This window comes from Canis lupus, chromosome 6 (genome assembly GCF_003254725.2).
Source record: "Canis lupus dingo isolate Sandy chromosome 6, ASM325472v2, whole genome shotgun sequence".
Classification (NCBI taxonomy): Eukaryota; Metazoa; Chordata; class Mammalia; order Carnivora; family Canidae; genus Canis; species Canis lupus.
Window position 1 is genome coordinate 28026027 of NC_064248.1, and position 23655 is coordinate 28049681.

A 23655-nucleotide genomic window follows, 5' to 3' on the forward strand; every position below is an offset into this window, starting at 1 on the left:
ATGAACTAGAACATGAAATTTAAAAAAATAGCTGGAGTTCAGATTTCTATGTAACATTTCTTTATTAAAATGTTGGCAACCAAGAATAGGTCAAACAGGATGTGACAGCAGGTTGGATGTAGCTCGTGGAATGCTGGTTTGTCACCTTGAGCTTGAGAAAAACAGAATACAGAAAGTCTTGTGGTGGCTGTGTGTCCGCCACGTTGCCATGTTCCTCCCCTGCGGGGACAAGCCTGAGTCCCTGGAACCTACCTGATGGGGAGGGGTTGGGGGAAACAGTAGCAAGTGGTGTGCCAGGTAATGTGGGCTCCCATCTCAAAATGTTTTCCTGGTCAGAGCTGTGATGCTTTCCTTCCCCTCTGTTTGTTTGGCCAGGCCAAGGCCAACCTGGACAAGAATAAGCAGACGCTGGAGAAGGAGAACGCAGACCTGGCCGGTGAGCTGCGGGTCCTGAACCAGGCAAAGCAGGAGGTGGAACACAAGAAGAAGAAGCTGGAGGTGCAGCTGCAGGAGCTGCAGTCCAAGTGTAGCGATGGGGAGCGGGCCCGGGCTGAGCTCAACGACAAGGTCCACAAGCTGCAGGTGAGGTGGCAACGCAGCGAGCATCCCCCCTGGTCCCAGCTCCGTGGGGGCCGAAGCTCTTCCCAGCTAACTGAAGTCTCTCTTGCTGAAAAGCAAGTTGGTGGTCCTCTTGTTGCATGCTCCAGTCTGTAGAGACCTTCATCTGCTCATTCAATAAGTATCAGAGTATCTGCTGCAGGCCAAGCTAAGATATAACAGCAAGAAAGACACAGGCCCTGCCTCCGCCCCGACAGAACTCTGACCTGAGGGAGGGAAAGGCATTTATAATCCCATGAATGAATGTAAAATGATGTAGTAAGGGTAGGTAACAAGGGGCCTGGCCTGCGGGAGGAGGAGGAGTCGGGAAAGGCTTCACTGAGAAGGAGGTACAGTCTGAGATAAGTAGAAGTCTAGCAGGGAGAGGGAACAGCATGTGCAAGGGCCCAGGGGTAAGTGGGAAATTAGGAGAGATCACAGAAGTAGAGCTAGAATGCTGAGCTGCAGGGGAAACATGGTACAGAGTGGGACTAGAGAGGTAGGTTGTGGCCGGGTGACACAGGGTCCTCCAGGTCCTATAACATGTACGTGGTCTTTGAGTGACAAGAAGCCATTGATAGTTTTTAAGATGAGCAATCACAAGGTCTGTTTGTCTTTGGTCTTACGTAGCTTTGACGAGACGTCTGGCCTGACTTCCACTCATGGAATACAGGCAGACTTTCAATAAATATTTAATGTGCTTACAGTCTGGGACAAGGGGGCAAGGGGAGCATTAAATAGGATTTTTTCCCCACAAGCAGTGGAGAGCAGAGGTTCTGCTATCCTAACATAAGCGATATCCTAGAGGAGTAAAGATCATTTATATCCTCATTGTAAGTGGGAAGAGGACAGATGGTAGGCTGATACCTCCAAAAGGACCTGCTCCTGCATCTCTGGTTTTGGCCATGGGGCCAATGAAAGGGCAAAGAGTAAGGGGTGAGGAAGAGGGTGGTGGTAAAAGGGCCCCTGGAAGCAGAGGTGCCGTATGTATCCTCTTCTCCAACGTTAGGGAGTAGGTGAGTCCAGAGCAGCTCTGTGTCGGGCTCTCGAACCTGCTGTTTCATTTTTGCCAACCTTGGCAAGGACCCAGGATCTATTTGGTGCAAACAGAGTGCAATACGAGTTTGGGGCTCTAAGAGGTTCTTAGAACCAGGCATCCCAACTTGTAGGTGACACACTTTCTGTGGGAGCCACGGAACTGCCGTGATCAGCCCCATCATGGCTCGGGTATTTCTCAATCAGTGGATTCCCACAAGACCTATCATGTGAGTTAAGAGGGCTTCTCTAGCTTAATAAGGGTCCCGCTCTGGAGGTTCTAACCACAGTCTCTTGGCATCCTCAGAATGAAGTGGAGAGTGTCACAGGGATGCTCAACGAGGCTGAGGGGAAGGCCATAAAACTGGCCAAGGACGTGGCGTCCCTTGGGTCCCAGCTCCAGGACACTCAGGTGGGTATCCTGCCGCCCACCCAGAGGGACCAGGGGTAGGAGCTTCCTGCGTGTGGGCCCCTGGGACTTCTGTGTGTCCTTTTGTAGGAGCTGCTTCAAGAAGAAACTCGGCAGAAACTCAACGTGTCCACCAAGTTGCGCCAGCTGGAGGATGAGAGGAACAGCCTGCAGGACCAGCTGGACGAGGAGATGGAAGCCAAGCAGAACCTGGAGCGCCACATCTCAACTCTGAACATCCAGGTGCTGGCTGTGTGTCCTTGCTTTTCTAGGTCTAAGCCGCGAGGGCCCATCAGGAGCTCGGCTGTGCCCCAGTAGAGCACTGGCTCACTGGCTCCCCCTGATGTTGAATGTCTCCAACGAGGAGAAAGCGGTCTCTTCCCAGGGTGGGGGTAGGGGATGGGAATCACCCAATGGCCCTCCTCTCACCAGACCCTGGGCACTGCCGTTTTAGCTCTCCGATTCAAAGAAGAAGCTGCAGGACTTTGCCAGCACCGTGGAAGCCTTGGAGGAGGGCAAGAAGAAGTTCCAGAAGGAAATCGAAGGCCTCACCCAGCAGTACGAAGAGAAGGCAGCTGCTTATGACAAACTGGAAAAGACCAAGAACAGGCTTCAGCAGGAGCTGGACGACCTGGTCGTCGATTTGGACAACCAGCGGCAACTGGTGTCCAACCTGGAAAAGAAGCAGAAGAAGTTCGATCAGGTAAGGGCTGGAGGGTGGGCCACTGTGTTTGAGGACATGGGCTGGGGTCGGTGGGTCTGTGAGGCAGCCGGTGTGGCTGCTGTGTACCTGCACCCCAGCCCCTGCTGTGCTGACAGCTATGGAAAACTAGCTTGCCTTGGGTGACCCTGAAATGTGAGGCTCAAGGACGGCGGCAGTGCCCGGGCGTAACTGCCAGGTGCCCCCCACCGTGATGCTCGCCCGAGACCCCACCAATGCCTTAGTTTCTAGCCCTGGAATGAGACTTACTTTATTTACTCAGCAAGTATTTATTGAGTACCTCCTGAATATTCCAAGTAATTTAGTGTTTCCACCCTTTAGATAACCACGTTCCCCTAACATTTCATTTTGGAGAATTTCTAGCACAGTGCGACGCTCAAAGCATGAAACAGGCAACACCTGGATTCGATCATCAGTGTTTTACCAAACATGCTTTATTACATGTTTATTTATAAGGATAAACTGCAGCTGTCAATGGCATCTTATCTTTTGGATGCATTTCAAAGCAAATTACAGCCCTCCCCCTCCATACCTCAACACTATCAGCTAGAGTTCTCATTTAAAATACAATTTTGCTTCTTGTGAGGTAAAAATTTATGTGGAAATGCAGAAATCTTCAGCATACACTCTCTTGAGTGCTGATAAATGCATATACCTGTGTGGCCTAAACCCCTAAATACCAACTTTGTATATGTTACTCAAATCTAACAAATGTCATTTGGTTTGCAAGTGACTTGGGGACTGTCCTAAAAATCAATTTGGGGATTGTGCTAGGCCAGCGCCAGAGGCATGGGGGCCCAGAGTACCAGTCTTCTAGGTGACGTGCAGGCTCTTCCAGTTTCCGTCTCGGTGCGGTCAGCCTGTCCTCACTGCTTCCATTCTGCTGCTCTGTTCTCAGTTTGAAGGCCTGAGATCACATTTTTTATTTATTTTCCTGTCACCTATTGTGTAGGATTCTGTGGCGACTGTGCTATTTAGGGGGCCCCTAATACTAACCTGTCTCTGGTGACTTCTAGAAATCTTGTTTTTGGATGTTTCAATGTATAATATGCTGAGCTCTCTACAGATGAGGTTAACATCAGGACAGAGTGTTCTTTGAACTGTCCCTCCAAGCGGAGGAATAAGTGTGTGTGTGTGTGTGTGTGTGTGTGTGTGAGCGCGCGCGCGCAGTTCCATCCACACACTCACCCTTTCCCTACTCCAGCTCACAGAGCGCTTTAGAGAGCCGGCGTTGAATGGCCGTGAAAAAACAAAAACAATTATTGGCTCCTGGTGGGATTAAGTGTCACTCTGACCTCAGTAGTAGCAGTGTGTTCTAACCAACACGGGCGGCACAAGTGATTTCCGAGCACAGAGGCTGGGCAGATGCTGGCTCTGCCTAAGGCTGACCTGGAAGTCAGAAGCAAGCTTATTATTAACTCTCTCCATAGATATCTTAATTACTTAGACCTGCCCCTGAATAAATTTAGCAGGACACAAGGCTTCTAGCCCATATTTGCAATGACATGAAGGCCAAACTTTGGGTATGCCTTTGGGTATCACCTCCGGGGCTTTTGTTGTTACAGTTGTTGGCTGAGGAGAAAAGCATCTCTTCCAAATACGCGGATGAAAGGGACAGAGCGGAGGCAGAAGCCAGGGAAAAGGAGACCAAGGCCTTGTCCCTGGCGCGAGCCCTCGAGGAGGCCCTAGAAGCCAAAGAGGAACTTGAGAGGACCAACAAAATGCTCAAGGCCGAGATGGAGGATCTGGTTAGCTCCAAGGATGATGTGGGCAAGAACGTAAGTCCCTCTTCATTGTCCTGGCTTGTTTATGTTTCACCAACCCACCGTCCCCACTATTTACCAGTTGTTGGGGGTGGGATGAGGGGGGCTGGCTCTGTGCCTCTTTGATGTGAAATGATCATCAGGAATGAAGGCTTCCCTCTGACTGTCACACATGGGGGCTGGTTAGGAACAGCGGTTTGCATGGGGGGCTGAGTCCAGGGTTCCCAAAGGAAAGGCTCTGGTCTTGATTCCCGGCCATGCATCCTGTGGGTGGCAACAAGCCACCTCTCTGACCTGAATGAGCTTCCTGTCACCGTGGGTTGCCGGACCACCTTCATGAAGCCAACTCTCATGTGAAAGGTTCATGAACTGGAGAAGTCCAAGCGGGCCCTGGAAACCCAGATGGAGGAGATGAAGACCCAGCTGGAGGAGCTGGAAGACGAGCTGCAGGCTACAGAAGATGCCAAGCTGCGGCTCGAGGTCAACATGCAGGCCCTCAAGGGCCAGTTTGAGCGGGACCTCCAGGCCCGCGATGAACAGAACGAGGAGAAGAGGAGGCAGCTCCAGAGGCAGGTAATCTGGGTCAGGTCAGGGAAAAGCGGGGAGAGGGAGGTCTGTAGAGCTTTCCTTCCTTCCACCACCACCTCCTGGCCCAAGGGAGACTTGGTTTTCTCCCCTGCAACCTGGGGAGGAGCAGACCCACCTTGCAGGGGATTGTGCATACCTGGGAGCTTGTTGAACATTGGCTGAGGTGGGGAGAGGGCCTCCCCATGGGACAGGTCAGCCCAGCAGCGCACATCTACCCTCCTCGATCAGCTTCACGAATACGAGACAGAACTGGAAGATGAGAGAAAGCAACGTGCCCTGGCAGCTGCGGCCAAGAAGAAGCTAGAAGGCGATCTGAAAGACCTGGAGCTGCAGGCCGACTCGGCCATCAAAGGCAGGGAAGAAGCCATCAAGCAGCTTCGCAAACTGCAGGTGGGTGATGCCCTGAATGCAGGGCACAGGTGGAAGGAGGGCATGGCTCCCTCCCGGTGACAGCACCGGGGCCTACTAGCTGGTGGTTTCCCACCACAGTTCGGCACTTGGGTGGTGTTTCCTGCCCTGGGTTAGGCACCATTACCAGGCATTTGGCCTTCGCCCTCAGACCACATCTCCACTGCCATCCAGAACGGTGCCCCCAGACAGCAACCTGGCTGTGCAAGGTTGTAGGCAATGCTCATGCAACAGGGATTTCTTTGTGGTTAATTGTGGAAAATCCTAGGGGTTGGCATAATCTGGCAAGTAAGGACATCTTAGCTTGTCCTTCCTGTTGACTCGTGCAGGCTCAGATGAAGGACTTCCAAAGGGAGCTGGAAGATGCCCGTGCCTCCAGAGATGAGATCTTTGCCACCGCCAAAGAGAATGAGAAGAAAGCGAAGAGCTTAGAAGCAGACCTCATGCAGCTCCAGGAGGTAAAGCCCTCTCGCTAAGAGGCTCAGATGGAGGTATCATGATAGGAGCCCCTGGCATCCTAGTGTGTGCACCCACAGATTTCTTTCCCTCATCCAGCATTCCACGTAGGTGGACCCCCAGAGTAAGGCCAGGGAGAGACGAGCAGGGAAAGACACAGGATTTTCCTCCTCTGGTGTAGAGGCAGGGCCTCCCCCGGGCTCAGAGAAGTCACAGCCACTTTCAAGAGTGGTCACAGAAACTGCTGGGGGCCTGGTGATAGGAGCAGGTGGGTTTTTGGGTGGGGCTCAGCCCTTCCATGGTAGGTAACAAGTGTCCTTCCTCCCACCCCCATCGTCCAGGATCTAGCTGCAGCTGAGCGGGCTCGCAAACAGGCCGACTTGGAGAAAGAGGAACTGGCCGAGGAGCTGGCCAGCAGTGTCTCAGGAAGGTATGGAGCCACGCAGGGAGGAGCAGGGAGAGGCAGCTCATGGGAGAGCCTCCTGGGGCACCTATTTTAATGCTGAAGATGACAGTAACCAGCTGAGCTTGTCATAGGAGTGTGGAGGTCTTCAGACCCCATTTGAGTGTGTGGCCAGTTTCATTCATTCTGAACGAACAGCATGGTGGGGCTGGGGCTGGGCAGGAGCAGCTGAGGACATCAGAGAGGAGAGAGCTGCTCTTTGCACCAGGCGTGGCTCTGCCGATACCAACCAGATAGGAGTCCTGGCTCCCTGCTTCCCAGCTCTGTGACTTTGGACAAGTCTCTGGGCCTCCATTTCCTGCTATAAATGAGGGCAACTCTAAGGCATCACTCCTCCGAGGAGAGGGAATCTTCTAAACTTGGAGGCTGGAGTACCAGACGTGGCTGCACTTCCCTCAGGAATACACTTCAGGACGAGAAGCGCCGCCTGGAGGCCCGGATTGCACAGCTGGAGGAGGAGCTGGAGGAAGAGCAAGGCAACATGGAGGCCATGAGCGACCGCGTGCGGAAGGCCACGCAGCAGGTGGGGGCCGGAGCGGGGCAGGCACCGGAGCTGGGCTCCACCCTGTAAGAAGCCCAGCACTGGTCCAGTGACATGCACTGCAGGCTTCTGTGTGCCAGGCCTGGGTGGGGGTGGAGGGGAGCAGGGAGCAGGGGTCCAGCACATCTGCTGGCTGCCCCTCTCACAGTTACGCAGCACCGTTGTCACAGCACGTCATGCCAGCCTGCAGTGTCTCATCAGGTGGCCAGTGTATGTCTGGCCCCTCCAGCAGATGATGTGTGTCTAGAGGAAGGGCCTCGGGGGTCTACTTCTTGCTCTGTCCCTAGCCCCAGACCCTGGCCTTACACTGGTGAGCGCTCAGTGACATCACTGAGTCCCAGCTCCGTGACAGGTGCTGGGGACCCACCGTGTGACCTGGAGACGGGGAGCCTGGGTGGCACTGGGACACCACCTCTTGAGCTGCGCCCAGAAAGGAGCTGGTGGCTGGAGGAGGTGGGGAGGGCTCCTGGGTTCTCCAGCTCCAAGGGCACATGCAGAATCCAAAGAAGGCTGGGGGGCAGCAGGAGAAGACTGTCACCTCAGCGGGCCACCCCAGGCTTCTGTGCCCTCCACCTCATGCCCTTCACCGTCCTCCCCAGGCTGAGCAGCTCAACAACGAGCTGGCCACGGAACGCAGCGCGGCCCAGAAGAACGAGAGTGCAAGACAGCAGCTCGAGCGGCAGAACAAGGAGCTCCGGAGCAAGCTGCAGGAGATGGAGGGGGCAGTCAAGTCCAAGTTCAAATCCACCATTGCGGCGCTGGAGGCCAAGATCGCACAACTGGAGGAGCAGGTCGAGCAGGAGGCCAGGTAGGTGGGGCCTGGGCTCCAAAGACACCCTGCCTGCCTGATAGTGAGTGGCTGGCGGGGGTCACTTGGAGAGCTCTCAGGGCATCCGTTCTGGCCGGGAAAGAAGCCGAGCGGTACCCACACTGCAGGTGTGCTGGGAGACCTGCGTGTGGACACCGGAGGGAGGTGGGCCTGGCCCAGAGGAGGCCCCTACCAATAGCACTGAGTAGCAGGGCCTCCTCTGGGGGTGGGGGGGTGGGGGGCGTAGCCAGCCAGCTCCCCTTGGCCTGCGTTTTTGCAGGGTGTCATGTTAAGGGCTCCACAAAGAGTCCAAATCAGCAACCCGTGCAGCACAAGCAAGTATGGTAATGCTTCTCATCATACTGAGAAAGTACGGTCACGGCACCTTTGTCACCATCAGACTGCCCGGGTTCCGACCCGTTCTTTTTATTTTGGTAGTGGCTTTATGTAACTCGCCTACCCCAGCATTCAGCCTGTTAGTGTTCAGCTCAATGGCTTTTAGTATATTCGCAGGGAGGGGCACCCTCTCCATACTCAACCACAGAACATTTTCGTCACCTAAGACCCTGTGCCCCTTTGCCATCACCCTCTGTCTCTCCCCGCCCTCAGCAACCGCTGATCTACTTTGCGTTTCTGTGGTCTAGTCTGGATGTTTCCTATAAATGGGCCTTTTTGTGTGACTGGCCTCTTTCACTGGGCATGTCCTCAACGTCCACGTGTGTCGGAACAGGTGTCAGTACTACATTCCTTTTATGGCCAAATACAGTGCTTTATGTGATTTGGGGGATGAACCCTGACTTGGGCCTCAGGAAAAGAGCCCTTGGTGGGTGAGATGCTGCTCAGGTCTCCACACCAACGGCGCGGGAAGCCATCCGTACCCCCTGTGTGTGTGCAGAGAGAAGCAGGCGACCGCCAAGTCGCTGAAGCAGAAGGACAAGAAGCTAAAGGAGGTCCTGCTGCAGGTGGAGGACGAGCGCAAGATGGCAGAGCAATACAAGGAGCAGGTGACCCGGCTCCCGGGCCTCTCCCAGCCCTGCAGGGACTCCAGCGGTGCCCCCAACCCCTGCCCTGACCCTCAGACCTCTCCCTGACAGGCAGAGAAAGGAAACGCGAAGGTCAAGCAACTCAAGAGGCAGTTGGAGGAGGCGGAGGAGGAGTCCCAGCGCATCAACGCCAACCGCAGGAAGCTGCAGCGGGAGCTGGATGAAGCCACGGAGAGCAACGAGGCCATGGGCCGCGAGGTGAATGCGCTCAAGAGCAAGCTCAGGTAAGGCTCGCTGGCCTGACGTGCCCCACCGAATTTCTTTATAGATGCAAGGGCTCCCTTTCCCCGATGCCCCGCTCCTTTCTGAGGCTCCGACTCCCGCAGCACCAGTGTGGGCCAGGCACCCATCTGGGGCGCCAATCCTCCCTCCAGTGTTTAAAGGACTGCTGTCCTTCCCCTCCCATGGTCAGGTGAGCAGGAGGAGGGGGAGGAGGAGGAGGAGATAAACCCCCACCACCTGAAGCTGTACACGTCCCTTCTCTCCGGAGCCCCTTTTCTGGACTCTCTCTTCCGCTCCTTGGTCTACCCTGAGGGTCTCTCATCACCATTGCTGTTTGGGGCTTGATCGTTCTTGGTCACAAGAGCTGGCCTGTGCATTGTCGGATGTTGAGCAGCATCTCCGGCCTCTCCGCACTGAATGCAGTGGTGGCACGCTCTGGACTGTCCCAGCCAAAAATGTCTCCAGACGTTGCCCAATTCCCCTGGGGGTGCAGATGCCTGTGGTCAAGAACCTCTGCCCTAACCGGGGTTAGATTTTCTTTCCCACACCCCTGCACCTCCAGGCCTGGAGCTAGGTCCCATCCTTGACCGTCTCCCCTCCGCAATCCTTCCATGGGCTCTACCACTGGCTCTAACTTGCCCCTCAAGCATCGAGTCATCTGCCTGCTGCCTTCTTTAGTTTGTTAAAACACAACCCAAATTAAATCACCCTTCCTACTTTCTGCTGCTCAGAGTGGTTTGAGAAAAGCAGACAAGCGCACTGCCATCTCCTGCGGGGTGTTCTGTTCTCTACGGCCACGTGGGGTGCACCCCACCAGTGCTGCCTGGACCTCAGGCTCCCCTCATCCTCCCACTCTCTTGGGCCTCTGCTTTTCCCTTTCTCCCCAGACTTTCTCCCACCTGCCCATCCTTACCAGCTCCCATTTCCCCATCGAACTACCTCCCGACACCTGCACTCATTTCTTCTCTGTCCCCAGTTCCAGGCTGGACGGTCTAGCACCAGCTCCGGCCAACACCTCTGCTAGATGTAACCTCTGTTTCACTCAACGACGTTGTTCCAGAAATTCTTACCTTTCTCTCCTTTGTAACGTCTTCCCTCAACAGAGTCATTCCATGAGCTGAGGAAACCTCTGAGCCTCATCCCCTCCTCCCCTTTACCACAAAACCCTAATGATCAGTGTGCAGGTCTCACCTGACTCAGTTGCAGAATGTCCTGGGCTTCCCAGCACTCCCCTCAGCTGGTTGGCTTCCTACTTTTCTGGCTTTCCTCGTCTCCTCTGCTGGTACCTCATCTCCAGGCCGGCTTGCTGTTGGCCTGTCCCGGGGCACCATCTTGGTCTCTCTTCATCTCCATCTCTGCTCACTCCCTAGGTGATCTCAACCAGCCTGGTGGCTTTGAATTCCACCAACGGCAAGTGACTTCCTAGTTTCTATCTCCAGCCCAGATTTCTTCCTAGAATCCCAGACCTGTGAGCCATCCCCACCCCACCCCCCCACAGTGCCTCACGGGCAGCTCAGATCTTGAGGCCTGACTGAATCCCTTCACCCCTAAACCAGCTTCTCTCACAGACTTCTCCAGCTCAGCAACTGGAGTGATAAAGCGGTCATTAACCCAGGCCACGATCCTGTGGTCATACTTTATTTCTTCCCTTTCCCTTATACCTCACACCCAGTCTGTCAGAGAATCCGGTTAACTTTCCCTTAAAAATATCGTACACCCAAAATCCAAGTGCTCCTTGCCATCCTGGTTCAAACCACCTTCTCCTACCATCTAGATAACTTTCACAGCTTCCTCAGGGGCCTCTGTGTGTCTGTGCCTTTACAGTCTGTTCTCAACATAGTAGCCAGAGAGATCCTTTTTAAATGGAGGTGAGTCACAACCTGCCTTTGCTTGAAACTATCCAATGGCTTCCACCTCACTCAGATTGAAAGCATCATCTTTATGCTGGTTGGTTCCACTAGGCCCTAATGATCTCTGTCCACTGCCTCCTAAATAAGCCCTCCAATTCTTATTGGAGGCAACAGATGTTGCCTCGGGGCCTTTGCACTGGTGGTTCCCTCTGCTTCGAATGCCCTTCCTCCAGCTCTCCACATAGCTGGATCCCTCCTTCCCTTCCTTAAGCACTGACTTATCCATGTTGCCCTGTTTACAACTTCCAACCTCACTCCCTCACTCTCCTCTTTCCTACCCATCTGTCACCCTGTAACCTGCTATTTAGTCTACGTATGTCATTTGCAGCCTTCACTCTGGCTCCGTGAGCACCGAGGTTTTGTCTGTTTATTCATCCCCGGTGTCTGGGATGGTGCTGGGCACAAACCTGCAGTCAATGAGTCAAAGATGATGTTTCCCCAACCTCGTTGTCATACCCCCTTGACCATTCTGCCTTAGTCTCTCACTCCCTGTACCATCGTTGACTTCACGTTGTCTTTGAAATTAACTGTTCTAATCATACACACACCTATTTGCAACTAAAATCTACCACCCCTGTATTGTTAAACCAGCATCACCAGCATTAACAGGTCACAACAAAATTAAAATAAGTGGAAACAAAATAATGAATTCTAGCTACTGTGGCTATAAATTGAGGACTAGGACCGGAGGGCCTACTTTTCAGTTAACAAGGGAGTGAGAGAAGACATTAGCACCAAAAAGACGGTCTCTGACATAATCTGATGTATTTTAAAAAGAGTCGGGAAGGGAATATTGTCACTGTGCAACTGAGTTATCCAGTGGCATGCCCAGGAACCATGAAACCACCTGCCATATCGACTCCAGACTCTGAGATCCACTGCATGAGATGAGGGGAAAGCCAAAACTTCTTTCAGAATGAGGAAGAGAGGGGCTGGTGCAGAGTATAGGGCTTCGGGAAGCAGACCCCAGGTCATGCAAGGTGAGGGTCTGTGGGTCCCACTGAGGGGATGGAAGCCAGACATAACCCCTCAGGTCCAGCAGGGGCTTGGGAGCAACCCCCAGGGGGATGGCCAGCAAGAGAGCTGTTCTCACCATGCAGACCCCTGGAATTTGCTCTGCTGGCCACTGGACCCTGCCCTCCTCGGCGATGGGCTGAGCAGTGGGGAAGCAGTCAGCCATTCTGGCTCCGTCACCCCTAAGCTGTCACTGCTCCCTTTTCTCAGGACCAATGATCCTTTTGGCACACACTGAACATCCCCCGTGGGTTCTGCCCCAGACAAACCACCCTTCTTAGGCCGTATAGGCCAGTATTGAACACGCGGCTCCTTATGGTCTTAGTAGGAGCATACATTAAGGTGCGGTGCAGACAGATCATAACTTTTCTGCTTCCTGAGTCTTGTCTATGAGCAAAACCTAAAGCCAAGCACTCGAGCTTTGAATGAGGTTGGCGAGCCTCGCCAGCTCTCAGCGGACAAGGAATTGCAAAGCAAGTTTCATAGTTCTCCTGACTACGTAAATCCCAACATGCGCTCCCGTTAAAGCCTGACCGCTGTACCCAGCACTTGCCACAACGCCAGTCATCTCCAACACGAGCTTTTCAGTGGAAACAGTGGCTTACATGTGCCAGCCTAAGAGCTCTTGGTATCGGGTGCTTCACTGCAAGGTTGACTTCTAAGTGCCTTTAATGACTTAATTGAAGTGAATGCCTTTAATGATTAAAAACACACTTAAACGGACTCCCTCTCGTTTGCGGATGATAACCACCAGGGACTCTCTCTCTCTGTTTCAGAGGGCCCCTCCCCCAGGAAACTCCGCAATGACTCACCAGGTATCATGCCTTCTAGCTTCACAGCTCATGTATGTTGTACTCGGGTCCACTTCTTTCCTGCTATCCTGCCCTCCCTCTCCCCCTTTTTTTGGTCCCCCCAAATTGCCATGAGATTGCCGCAAAACCTGAAGGCATGGGTATCTTAGGTCAAAACTCTTTCATCGCAGCCAAGATCAACCGAAGAAGATTTCATCTCCTGACCCATCTTCCTTCCTTACTTCTGCCTTGGCATCTGACATGGCACCCAGTGTGTCCTTGTCACCGTGTGTTGACGAGTGTTTGGAGGCTGCGTGTGTATCACCTGGATTGTTTTTACCTGCCCAAGAGGGCCTCTCTCACACTGTTAGGATGCTTGGCTGTGTGTCTGACAGCTCCACAGTCTGGGTCCATTTCCGGAGAATGGCTTCAAGCTGGCTGGTCTGGCTCACCCATCAGAATTCACAGAGCACAGGTTCATGGTAACCACAGCTCAGCAACTTGTCACACCCCCTCTGCCCCCCGCAGCTGGGCTTTTCACAAACACGTCTGTGAAAGAAATGAGCTCTCGCTGCACGTTGTACAACTGCTGGGGCTGCGTGAGGCTGAAGTAAGGCCTACCTGCTACCTGCATTTCCAGCATGCGGGGGTGTACGCTGGTCACCTTGGAGCCACACGTGGTCCTGGCACAGCTTTTTCCAGGTCTTGTGGGCACATTTTCAGAGTGGGGAGTGGACACCCAACACTCGAGAAAGAACATAGGGCCCTTGACAAGAAAGAGTTTAGAAGCCTTGACTTGTCTGGGAGTCTAAGAGCTTCATCACCTGTGAAGTTAGGCCCTGTGGCCTGGTGTCCCTTTCATCCTCGAGAGGCCAAGTGAGCCCCAGCCGGTGTCCCTTCTGCTCTGTAGGAGAATCTCAGCTTTGCTGCCACTACCCAAATACTTAAGAAGCTGACTGAGGTATTGGCAGGAGCTTTAGGAGAACTTTCAGCCTCTATGACACAGCTTCTGAGCAGCACTCCTGCCAGCTCAGACTGGAATGATGGGACCCCCTGGTTGACGGGGGAACTGAGGTCTTGCAAAGCAAATGCTCATACTCTTGTGCGGATTCTTGGCGCACTACTGGTGCCTTGCACAAGTTCTCTGAGCCCATGAATAGAAGCCAGATTCTCCAGGATCAGACCCTTGCAGGCAATCTTTAGAGGGGTCCCTTATTTCCTGTGAGGCAGACAGTGCCAACCTTTGCCCTGGATTTGAAACCAGTTCCTTCAAGCAGGACACCTGCACTGGCAGATAGGCTCTCAGGACTGGGGGCCGAGCAGGGGGCTTCTGGTGACCCAGGGCTTGATTGACCTCTTAGGTCAAGGGAACACATTTATCACTTGAACTTTAACGTCCAAATACAGACTGTCCCAAGAGATAAAGAGTGCCTGGAGCCTGGAATGGTAGGCGAGACAGTTTCCCAGCCTGAGGCTGTCCCAGGAATTTTGAACCAGGAGGGTAGAAGCAGGAGGAGAGACATGCAAGCAGCAGCTGCCACTTTTTCTGTCCTGTACTCTGAGACCCTTCTCCTGGACCCAGGTTCTTAGAAAGGACAGTGCTAAAGAATACTTTTTAAGGTCTCTTCAAGAGAGAGACAGAGAGTGATGGACAGTGAGTTCTAAGGGCACTGAGCACCTCCAAGCTTCCCTTGGATGTGAGTGAGGCCGGCCAGAGACTTTAGCTGGGAGTGGCTACAACTTGGGAGAATTCCTTCCTGATAGCTGCCCCTTAGAAAGTACCATACTCTGAACCTGGGCAGGTTCTCCCAACCCATCCATGTTTCTCCCATCCTCGGACCCCAAAAGGCTCAAGCTGAGACTCCCCTCCTCAGCGAGCGATCAGGACACTCTAGGCCTTGCTTAAGCCTCTAATCTTACTTCTCTTGAGCTGCCCCTTTTGACTAAACAATCGATCACTGAAATGGGGCTCTCCCTTGTGACTTGTCTGTCCAGTAACTTCAGGTGGCGAAGCAGGTCATTTTCATCACAGAAAGTCTGTACTCGGCTTAGGCTTCCTAAAATGAGCTAAGACCTGTCCTCCGATTCAGGTCAAACGGGGCCAGATGGCTGGAGCCCAACACAATTATTGGTGTGGTTGCAGAAGAGATGGCAAACGTTTCTTCCAAGCAGAGGAGGTTGAATGCAGGTGGATTCAACTTCTCCTTCTGCCGGCCTGCTTTTCTAAGCAAAGTCTCGCTTCAGGTGCCCCGGGCAGGCCCTGGCAGTAACTCAGGGCATCCAGTACTCCAGACATGGGAGTCCTTAGACAAAGAAACGGGTGTCCTGCCAGAGCTAAAATACCCCTTGGATTAACAGGTCTTATCTAGCAAATATTCACTGTAGCACCTCTTTATAGGCCATGCATGGTGCCTGCATGGTAAGTAAGAATCAGGTAAGACCTCTGCCCTGTGAGAACTCACACCAAGAATTCTGCTCTACACAGCAGGGGGCCCTGCCTTGCTTTAACCAAGAACATCCTTCTGGCATCCACACAATGACCTCTTTCCTTCAACACTGCCTATGTTCATTTCTACCTCCTTCCAATTGAAAACCTAAGACCCCTTCCCCTTTTTCTTTTTACCCTTTGAAGGCAAGGAAGTACAGCATGAGAACATGTTCCCCTTTATACTGGCCCCACAGAGTATGCATAAACCCACGGGAATGTGTCAGCCCCCACTTGACCTCTTTTTTAAAAAATTCTTTTCTAAATAAAGACCCCATCAGACCAGAATCCTATGGGTCATTAGATGACCAAGCCAGATTTTTTTTTTTTAAATGCAGATAGTCTTACATTGAAAAATCTACTCCCCCCGCCCCCCCCCATGCAAGCTGATAAAATGCTACTGTACCTTGAGACCGGTCAGGGCTTGACTTCAACCTGAGTATTTGTATCTCATTTGAGTTTGTCTGCGTGTGTTTTTTGCCCCTTGAAAAATCTCTCCCCATCTCAAGAGAGATCTCTGTACTCAATAGACACATATTCTCTTCAATCCCACAGGCGAGGAAACGAGACCGCTTTTGTTCCCTCTAGAAGGTCTGGAGGACGTCGAGTTATTGAAAACGCGGATGGCTCTGACGAGGAAGTGGATGCTCGCGACGCCGACTTCAACGGAACCAAAGCCAGTGAATGAACAACTTGCTCCAAACAGAACAAAACAAAACCCAGTGGACTCTGCTTAGCACTGTCTAAACCCGTCTTCAAATTCCAAACATCACAGACACCTCTCACGATGAATATAAACACCACCGCCCTGAGTCCGGGGTATCATTGGAACTTTTGAGTGATGTACCCAATGAGAAGAACCCAACAGGCAACACAGACACACTCGCTCCCCCTAGCGGTGAATCGTGCGGAGATTCTGAGTTTTTAGGGAAAACATATAACCACAGTAACTGATCCCTGGCAACTTAGTGTACGTGACATGGGGAAAAAATCGCCAAAGTGGGTGCCACCGCCGCCTCCCACTCCCAAGTCATTCTCTAACCTGTGTACCCTTCCAATGTGTCGAGTGGGCCCGTTTGAGTTTTTTCCCCTCCTGGTTAACACACCTCAGACGCACACAGTTCACGGAGACCAAGTGCCTTCGGTAGTCACAGGAATTAAAAAGGAGACACTGCTCCAGCGGGTAAGAGCAGGAATGTTACACTGTTTTATATGCACCCCGATTGTACTTAAGGACACCCTCACTAATAAAAGGTTATAAATCACTGGAATGCAGTCAGCTTTTCTGTTGTTTTCTAGAGTCAAAGAATGGGGGGGTGGGGGGGATTCTCGTTGAGTTGTTACGACGACCCTGTGAAGTCAGTTTATTCCTCATTCACAAACGGGGAAACTGAAGGCTGGGGAGGTGAAATAAGTTGTCTGAGATCCCAAAGCTGGCCATTAAAAAAAAAAGAAAGAAAGAAAGAAAAGAAAGAAAGAAGCATGTAGAGATGTCACAGGAGTCTGTGTAAAGAGACTTCTCCAACCAGAGGTGGGCAGCTCTAGGCCCCAGGAAGAAGGAATGAGACCGGGAAGCATGTCCTTATCAATCCAAACCCATACAGACAGACATACTGTGAAGAATATAAAACATGCTTGAATTTTAAAGTAAAAAAAAAAAACAAAAAAAAAACACAAGACTTCATCCAGCACAGGTCAACAAACTTTTTCTGTAAAGGCCAGAGAGTCAATGTTTTAGGCTACGTACGGTCTCTCTCACATGTTCTCCTTCCTTCCTTTCCTTCCTTTTAAGTAACCCTTTAAAAATATAAAAACCATTCATGCTGCGGGGGCCGTACAACCACCACACTGTGGGTCTTTTCCTTCCTCAGCTTGAGTGTTCTAGACAGAGATCCTTTGCAAAAGTCCTAATTGACACAAAACAGTTCGGCGTACGGACTCCACAGGCCCAATAGATTTGAAAAGAAAGAATGCAAACTGAAAAACTCAAGCCAATGACCAAATGCGAATACACCCTGAGCAATAACCCAAATATATCCCAAACACACTAAGAAGCCGACTTGAGGGGGCATTTTTTAAAAGGACGGTTTTGGGGTTTTTTTTTTTTCCATAGTTACTTGGTTAAAAACCAAGTTTTTCACCACCATACGAGCAAACATAAAAGCACAAATAAAGCGACATTTACTGACCACCACCACAAGCTAGTTGAAAATTAGTTTCTCTTGATTTTATTGTTCTTTTAAAAAAATAAAAGTATGTTTTTTACCGATACAGGTTAGAATGTTCCCAGGGTAAGGAACCAGGCACCAGAGATCAATTCTCTGTTGAATTTCAGTAGCACTTGTGAAGTTCTATTTTTAACTCAAGGATATTTTTGCTATTCTTTTGGAAAAATAACTTAGTAAAAAAGGTCATTAAGCTGCATGCATGCTCCTGAATTCATGTGTTCTTTTTTACTTTCCTCCAAAAGCGAGACACAGTTCACAACAAGCAGGGTTGGGTACGTACAACATCCGAGTGGAAATCCCATGTTTGTTTCTTCTTTGACAAGGAAGCTTCCAACAACAATCCTGTGGTTTAATCTTATTTGGAGGTCACCCTGATGATTTTATCAAGGCTTTGAATGAAGTCCTGCTCTTAAAGGCTGAATTCATAAGGCCATGCCACCCCAAAGACTGTCAGGGTCCTGAAGCAAAGGTCAACCTCAGGCCAGGGCAGAAGTTCCAGGAAAACTAACGATCAGGATCGATCTAAAGAGGATGCGAACTTTCCAACTGACTTGGTCTACACAAGATCCCCTCTGAAACAAGCACACCTCCAAATGCCTCAGTAAGAGGCAGATTAAGATGTCCCAGAGGCACACTACACCATAGTTTCTTTTTTAAAAGGCATGTGTCTATTCTACTCTGCTCTCCTAGACATGATTTCATCACACAGACCCTTCCTGTGCCACAGAGCAAAGTTTTGTTCTAGAAGATAGCCTGAGTCTGAGATGGGCTCACATCCCACTTTTACGGCATCTCCAGACATTAAAAACGCATCTCAAAACCATTCGGGAGTCTGGTCAGCTCACAATGATGGGGTAGCCTCAGCATCCACACCTTAGCACCCTTTCCAAAGGCTCCGGTTTGTCCCTGTCCCATTTGCAACACACCAGCAAGGAGGATGGGGATTACGATACAACATTTCTTGGGGCCACGGGCGATGGCCTCATTGGCTAATGTGACTGTTTGCTCCTATTTCTCAAACTAGCTTCAAAACACAAAAACCTAGTTTAAAGAGGGGAAGAAAGGTACGATTCCCGCACAGGCACACCGGGGCTTCAGCTTCCGTGGATTTCCTAAAGCAACATCTTGACTACACCCTGGGCTGACGGCAGCGACGGTGAGGAAATATTTGAAGGCGGCTTCCCAAATTCCAGGCGTTTTCCCAACCTTCAGACAGAGCAAACCAAATTAGGTGGACATTACAGCTGTTACAGACTGGCTAGCATTGGGGCCTGCAAGTTCTAAGAGTGAGTATCAGGAGTCAGGAGCAATGTCTCCCTGGGTGTCATTTTTCTTTCCCATGAAATGAAGGAAAGGACACTGGCCACCTAGCTCACACACTGCCAAGGCCACACGAGAAGCCCAGTCACATAGAAGACCCACTAAAGACATCCTCTTTGACAGGGCTGCAAGTTATGTGCATGCCATACAAAACGAGTCTTCCTTTCCCGCCAGCAGTCTGCCATGGTGACAGGTCTGCCACAGTGACATGGCTTGGGGGCCAGGAAAATGGTGGCACAGCTTAGAAAATTAATCAATCTAGAAGCTGCCCCTATGCTCCTCAGGTAAGCAAATACGCACGATGCTGCTAGAGATCAGATTTGTGTCTTCCCATCAGGTGACTAGCTTCAGGAATCTAGTCTGGCTAGAACTGAATGCCTACTTCCTGAGTTTCTAAAGATCTTATTTATTTATTTTTTTTTTTAAGGAAAAAAAAAATCCTCCTCTGGGGGAAGCAGAGCAGTGTTTGAAGCTCAAGTCCCAAGCAAGTGTTTTATACAGGATGTGCTCACAGGGTGACCAGGAGCTGGGGCCGCAGCATCAAATAATGAAAACGAGCCTCTTCCTGGCCATTTACTTTTAACCAGAAGATACCACCTAACTCTGTCTCAAAGGGGGTGGGCCAAGGTTCACAGACATAACCCTGCAGCTTTTCCCAAATGGCTACTGGTCAGGGGTTAGAGGTTCCCACCTGGAATGGAGAGCTAAAGGTACTGACCCTTTATCACCCAGAGGCACGCCGGTGCTGCTTGGCTGTCTCTCACTGCCATCTCTGTGCTTGCTCCCCCGCCCGGAGGCTGGGCCACTTGTTCGATTTGGGGACTGATCATACACAAAATTCCGGCAGGACGCAAGTTTGGACTCCAGGGCCTGCAGAGAAACACATTTTCATCTTTCAAGTTAAAGACAAGAACTCCCCTCTCACCCAGAGCCTGAACACAGACAATAACTTGCAACGGTGGTTCTCAAATTGTGTTATACAGTGGAATTCCAAAGTGGGGCCCTGCAGGGACCTAATGTATATCTAACTTTTAGAGCCACTAGCCTCAGACATTCTTAGGAGCTTCCTGAGAAACTCAATAACCCTGCCAATCATCTAGTTCTGCCTATGGGAAATATGAAATCCACTTTGGATTTTGTCCTAGCCTTTCAAGATTTTGTTTTTTAACTCTCTAAGAAATAAATAAATGAATGAATGAATGAATTTTGCTTATTTATAATTATGATATAATATATAATTATAATTATTTATAAATAAATAATTTTATTCATTCATTTTTAAAGATTTTATTTATTCATAGAATACACAGAGAGAGACAGAGACACAAGCAGAGGGAGAAGCAGGCTCCATGCAGGAAGCCCGATGTGGGACTTGATCCCAGGACCCTGGAATCACACCCTGGGCTGAAGGCAGGTGGCTTAACTGCTGAGCCACCCAAGCGTCCCTCCCTAAGAAATTTAAAAAGAGGAAGCAATTTTTACAATGTTTCTCAGTTCTCAGTTTTTTTCAAATTAAGAAAAAAAACAGACACCAACCAAATTTCTCAAATTCCAAAGAAAAATGGCAGGGAAAGATATGCCCAGGGATCAAAGGGATGAGAGTTAGAGCTCTGGGTGTTCGTCAATAACAATGCCCACAGAATGCCCTCAAATGATGCTATAGGACACTAACAGAACCAGAGTTTTGCCTAAAATGCAGGGAGTCTCTGTTAAAGGGGAGAAGAACTAATCAGGTCACCCCTCTCCGATATCCTGAAACAGGCAAGGAGCCACACCAAAGCCCAGGGAGGTGGCAGTCTTACCCCTACTTTCCGAAGCAGGTCTCCCACAATGTTGAGGGCCGATATCCGTGCTGCAGGAGTGAGGGGAGTCCCACCCATAGAGTCGTCCAGACCTGGGTGTGCAAAAGGAGGGACACGTAATACCAACCCACAGTCGAAAGTTTGTGCACAAACATCCCTAAATGCAGAACCACGGGTGTGAGCGCAGGAAGCTAACTCTGCCCTCCAATCCTAGATGCTGCCTAACTAAGACAGAAAAAGTCTACTTGATGAGCAACCGTTTGCAGCCTTAAAACTACCGTATTAATTGTTTATCTTTATGTGTTATTCTTTTAAAGCAAAATCAAAACAAGTCTTCTTGAAATTCTAGGAATTCCATGTAGTTATGAACATCATCCGAACAAACCACATTTGTAAGGGGGCTTCCTCTCCAGAGCCCCTCTCTCTCCTCTAAGCAGGACCCAAGGACCAGCAGCACCAGCATCATCCTGGTTAGGATGCAGGATCCCAGGCCCTGCCCAGACCTGCTGAATCTTAGGTGCATACCGAAGTGTGGAAAGCCCTGCTCTAGACAGGGATTCTGGAAGTCTCACCAGTCTCTTGATCCCAGGGAATAGGCTAACAGATAAAATAGTCAGTAGTAGTGTGAGCCCTGGAGCCAGCTAGGCCTGGGTCTGAATCCCAACTCTGCTATTCACCAGCTGTATGACCTGATGTAAGCTCCTTTATCAGGGCCTTAGTGTCCTCACCCATCTCCTCACCCATCCCATGGGGACAGCACTGGCATCTTGGCCTGTGGTGAGAATTCAGTGAGGTCATATATATGCAAAGCATCTGAAGCAGAGTGGCTAATGAGCATATACCAAGTACCCAATAGTTGTCTATTGTTGTTACTTGCTATTAAGTGACCCAGTAACAGTCTTAGTTAATCAGCAGAGGAGCTGGGGTGAAAACTCAAATTTTTCTTTCTTTTTTTTAACCATACAGCCCAGGTTATACTGGATTCTACTTCTAGATGGAAATATTGCTGGACTCACAGAATGCTTTTCCATTTTTTTTATCTGGTTACTGCAATTTTCAACTTTGGAAACTTTGTGTTTAAGTTTAAGGAGAGGATTTCTGGCTTCCAATGAAGACTGGGAATGTCTGCTAATGCAGGAGAGGATTTAAGGAGAGGTTTTCTGGCTTCCAATGAAGACTGGGAATGTCTGCTAATGCCTGGGGTAGGAGCAGAGTGGCAGCTGCCCCTTCGAGATGAGGCTTCCATTTTCCTGGCCACAGACTCCATCGCTCCCTATTACCTCACAACCAAGCTCTTCTTATCTCAAAGCTTTGCCCCCCACCCTGGGAACACCCATTTGCTCCTTTTAAACACACCCAGTGTCTGTCTCACCCAGAACCCGACTCCTGGGAGAGTTTTGTGAAGCAGAGAAAATCCTCCCAATGGCCATTCCCTTACCGCGTCTGAACGTCCCTGGTGTGTTTAAGCTAGTGCTGGGTCCCCGATGAGCTATGGGAGTGGATGGTACAGAGCCAGTGGCCTGCACAGCTGTGTCTGTCCTTTCGGCTTCCACCGAGCTAGGCATGGGGGTCCGGGGCTTCTCCTGCTTCTGCTGCACAGCCAACTCCTGCCGCAAATCTGAGCCAGGACAAGGATTCAGATTAGGTCCTTGCTTCGGGTGATGGGGGGAGGGGAGGGTCAACAGTAGACACTGGTCAGGGAAAAGAAGTACCAGAATGGAAAATCATAGGTGAAACCCTCAATGAAGTGAAACCCAAGGGACCTGGCCTAGTAGGCTTGGAAAATTATAGATGTTTTAAATAAAAACATTAAGGTTTAAAAATTTTTTTAAACTATGGCAGTGGCAGGTCACTACTGCTTTCCTTGTTTCAAAAGCAATTTCAGTGCAATAAGGAATAAATACTAAATGAAAATATGCTCTCCCAGCCCATCCCCAAATGCCCCTCCTTACCCATAATCACTATAATATGGAGAGATATTTTCAATCCTTTTTCTCTGTATTTTCAGACATACAGTTTACATAGATCTCTATTAGACAAATAGGAATTCTTATTAAACATAAATAGAAACATACCTACTATGACAGTATATCTTAACCTAACTATATTTATATCTATAATTTAACAATTGTTTAACATTCCAGAAAATAAATCTATGCAACTTATTTAACCACTTCACTACTGATAGGAATTTAAACCACCTTTCAATGGGATGCCTGGGTGGCTCAGCGGTTGAGCCTCTGCCTTCAGTTCAGGGCATGATCTCGTAGTTCCGGGATCGAGTCCCGCATCGGGCTCCGTGTAGGGAGCCTGCTTCTTTCTCTGCCTTCTCTCTGTGTCTCTCATAAATAAATAAATAAAATATTTTAAATAAATAAACTATCTTTCAAGCTTAAAGAGTGTTTTCTTTTTTTTCTTTTTTTTTTTTTATTTATTTATGATAGTCACAGAGAGAGAAAGAGAGAGAGGCAGAGACACAGGCAGAGGGAGAAGCAGGCTCCATGCACTGGAAGCCCGATGTGGAATTCGATCCCGGGTCTCCAGGATCGCGCCCTGGGCCAAAGGCAGGCGCCAAACCGCTGCGCCACCCAGGGATCCCCTAAAGAGTGTTTTCTTTTTAATCCCCCTTCTACTGGCTCTATTTTAGAAACTAAATTAATGTTATGAACAATTAATTGGGATGTTAAAAAAAAAAATCTCTTCTGCACCTAGATCTATCTCCCGAACTGTGAACTTCCATGGAGCAAATGCTGACGGGAATTCAGTGCTCTAAGGCACATGTATCAGCTGCCATCAAGCCACAAAAACAAGTGGGCTAGCACGGAATTCCATCAACACGAATTTTCTCCCCACAAAACTCTTATACCCCTACTGATCAGAAAGCTAGGGGTGGGTTTAAATAACCACAAGGGGTCTTTACAGGGCCAGACATCAGACAGTTCTTAGCAAGGGGTCAGGACTGAGGCTGAGGGCTACCCAGTGTGGTTCTATACCCTCTGACCCAGACTGTTCATGTGCCAAGTGGAGCATGGATTTCCAGCCAAGGTGATG

At 50.3% G+C, this 23655-nt stretch overlaps 2 protein-coding genes across 7 annotated transcripts in view; one reads left to right on the plus strand and one right to left on the minus strand.

The window, feature by feature from the left end:
• The window catches only part of MYH11 (myosin heavy chain 11), a 115364-nt gene extending 98845 nt beyond the window's left edge, over nucleotides 1–16519 (plus strand). For 2 of the 4 annotated variants that reach the window (XM_025416418.3, XM_025416419.3), the window contains 14 exons: nucleotides 376–582; nucleotides 1940–2044; nucleotides 2132–2284; nucleotides 2496–2744; nucleotides 4328–4540; nucleotides 4886–5098; nucleotides 5342–5503; nucleotides 5851–5979; nucleotides 6319–6407; nucleotides 6840–6963; nucleotides 7581–7789; nucleotides 8685–8793; nucleotides 8884–9056; nucleotides 15810–16519. In XM_025416418.3, coding sequence (XP_025272203.1) covers nucleotides 376–582; nucleotides 1940–2044; nucleotides 2132–2284; nucleotides 2496–2744; nucleotides 4328–4540; nucleotides 4886–5098; nucleotides 5342–5503; nucleotides 5851–5979; nucleotides 6319–6407; nucleotides 6840–6963; nucleotides 7581–7789; nucleotides 8685–8793; nucleotides 8884–9056; nucleotides 15810–15942 — 2268 coding nt within the window. In that variant the 3' untranslated portion in view covers nucleotides 15943–16519. Of the gene's footprint in view, nucleotides 1–375; nucleotides 583–1939; nucleotides 2045–2131; nucleotides 2285–2495; nucleotides 2745–4327; nucleotides 4541–4885; nucleotides 5099–5341; nucleotides 5504–5850; nucleotides 5980–6318; nucleotides 6408–6839; nucleotides 6964–7580; nucleotides 7790–8684; nucleotides 8794–8883; nucleotides 9057–12754; nucleotides 12796–15809 lie in introns of those variants that run through there. The other 2 variants (XM_049111358.1, XM_049111359.1) reach the window with 2 other exon arrangements.
• Nucleotides 16520–17456: 937 nt separating this feature from the next.
• NDE1 (nudE neurodevelopment protein 1) overlaps nucleotides 17457–23655 on the minus strand; it is a 28024-nt gene continuing 21825 nt past the window's right edge. For all 3 annotated transcript variants that reach the window (XM_025416422.3, XM_025416423.3, XM_049111360.1), the window contains exons 6-9: nucleotides 22043–22222; nucleotides 20605–20696; nucleotides 19521–19672; nucleotides 17457–18688 (exon numbers count right to left, since the gene is read on the minus strand). In XM_025416422.3, the coding sequence (XP_025272207.1) occupies nucleotides 18595–18688; nucleotides 19521–19672; nucleotides 20605–20696; nucleotides 22043–22222 (518 nt within the window). In that variant the 3' untranslated portion in view covers nucleotides 17457–18594. The remainder of the gene's footprint in view (nucleotides 18689–19520; nucleotides 19673–20604; nucleotides 20697–22042; nucleotides 22223–23655) is intronic.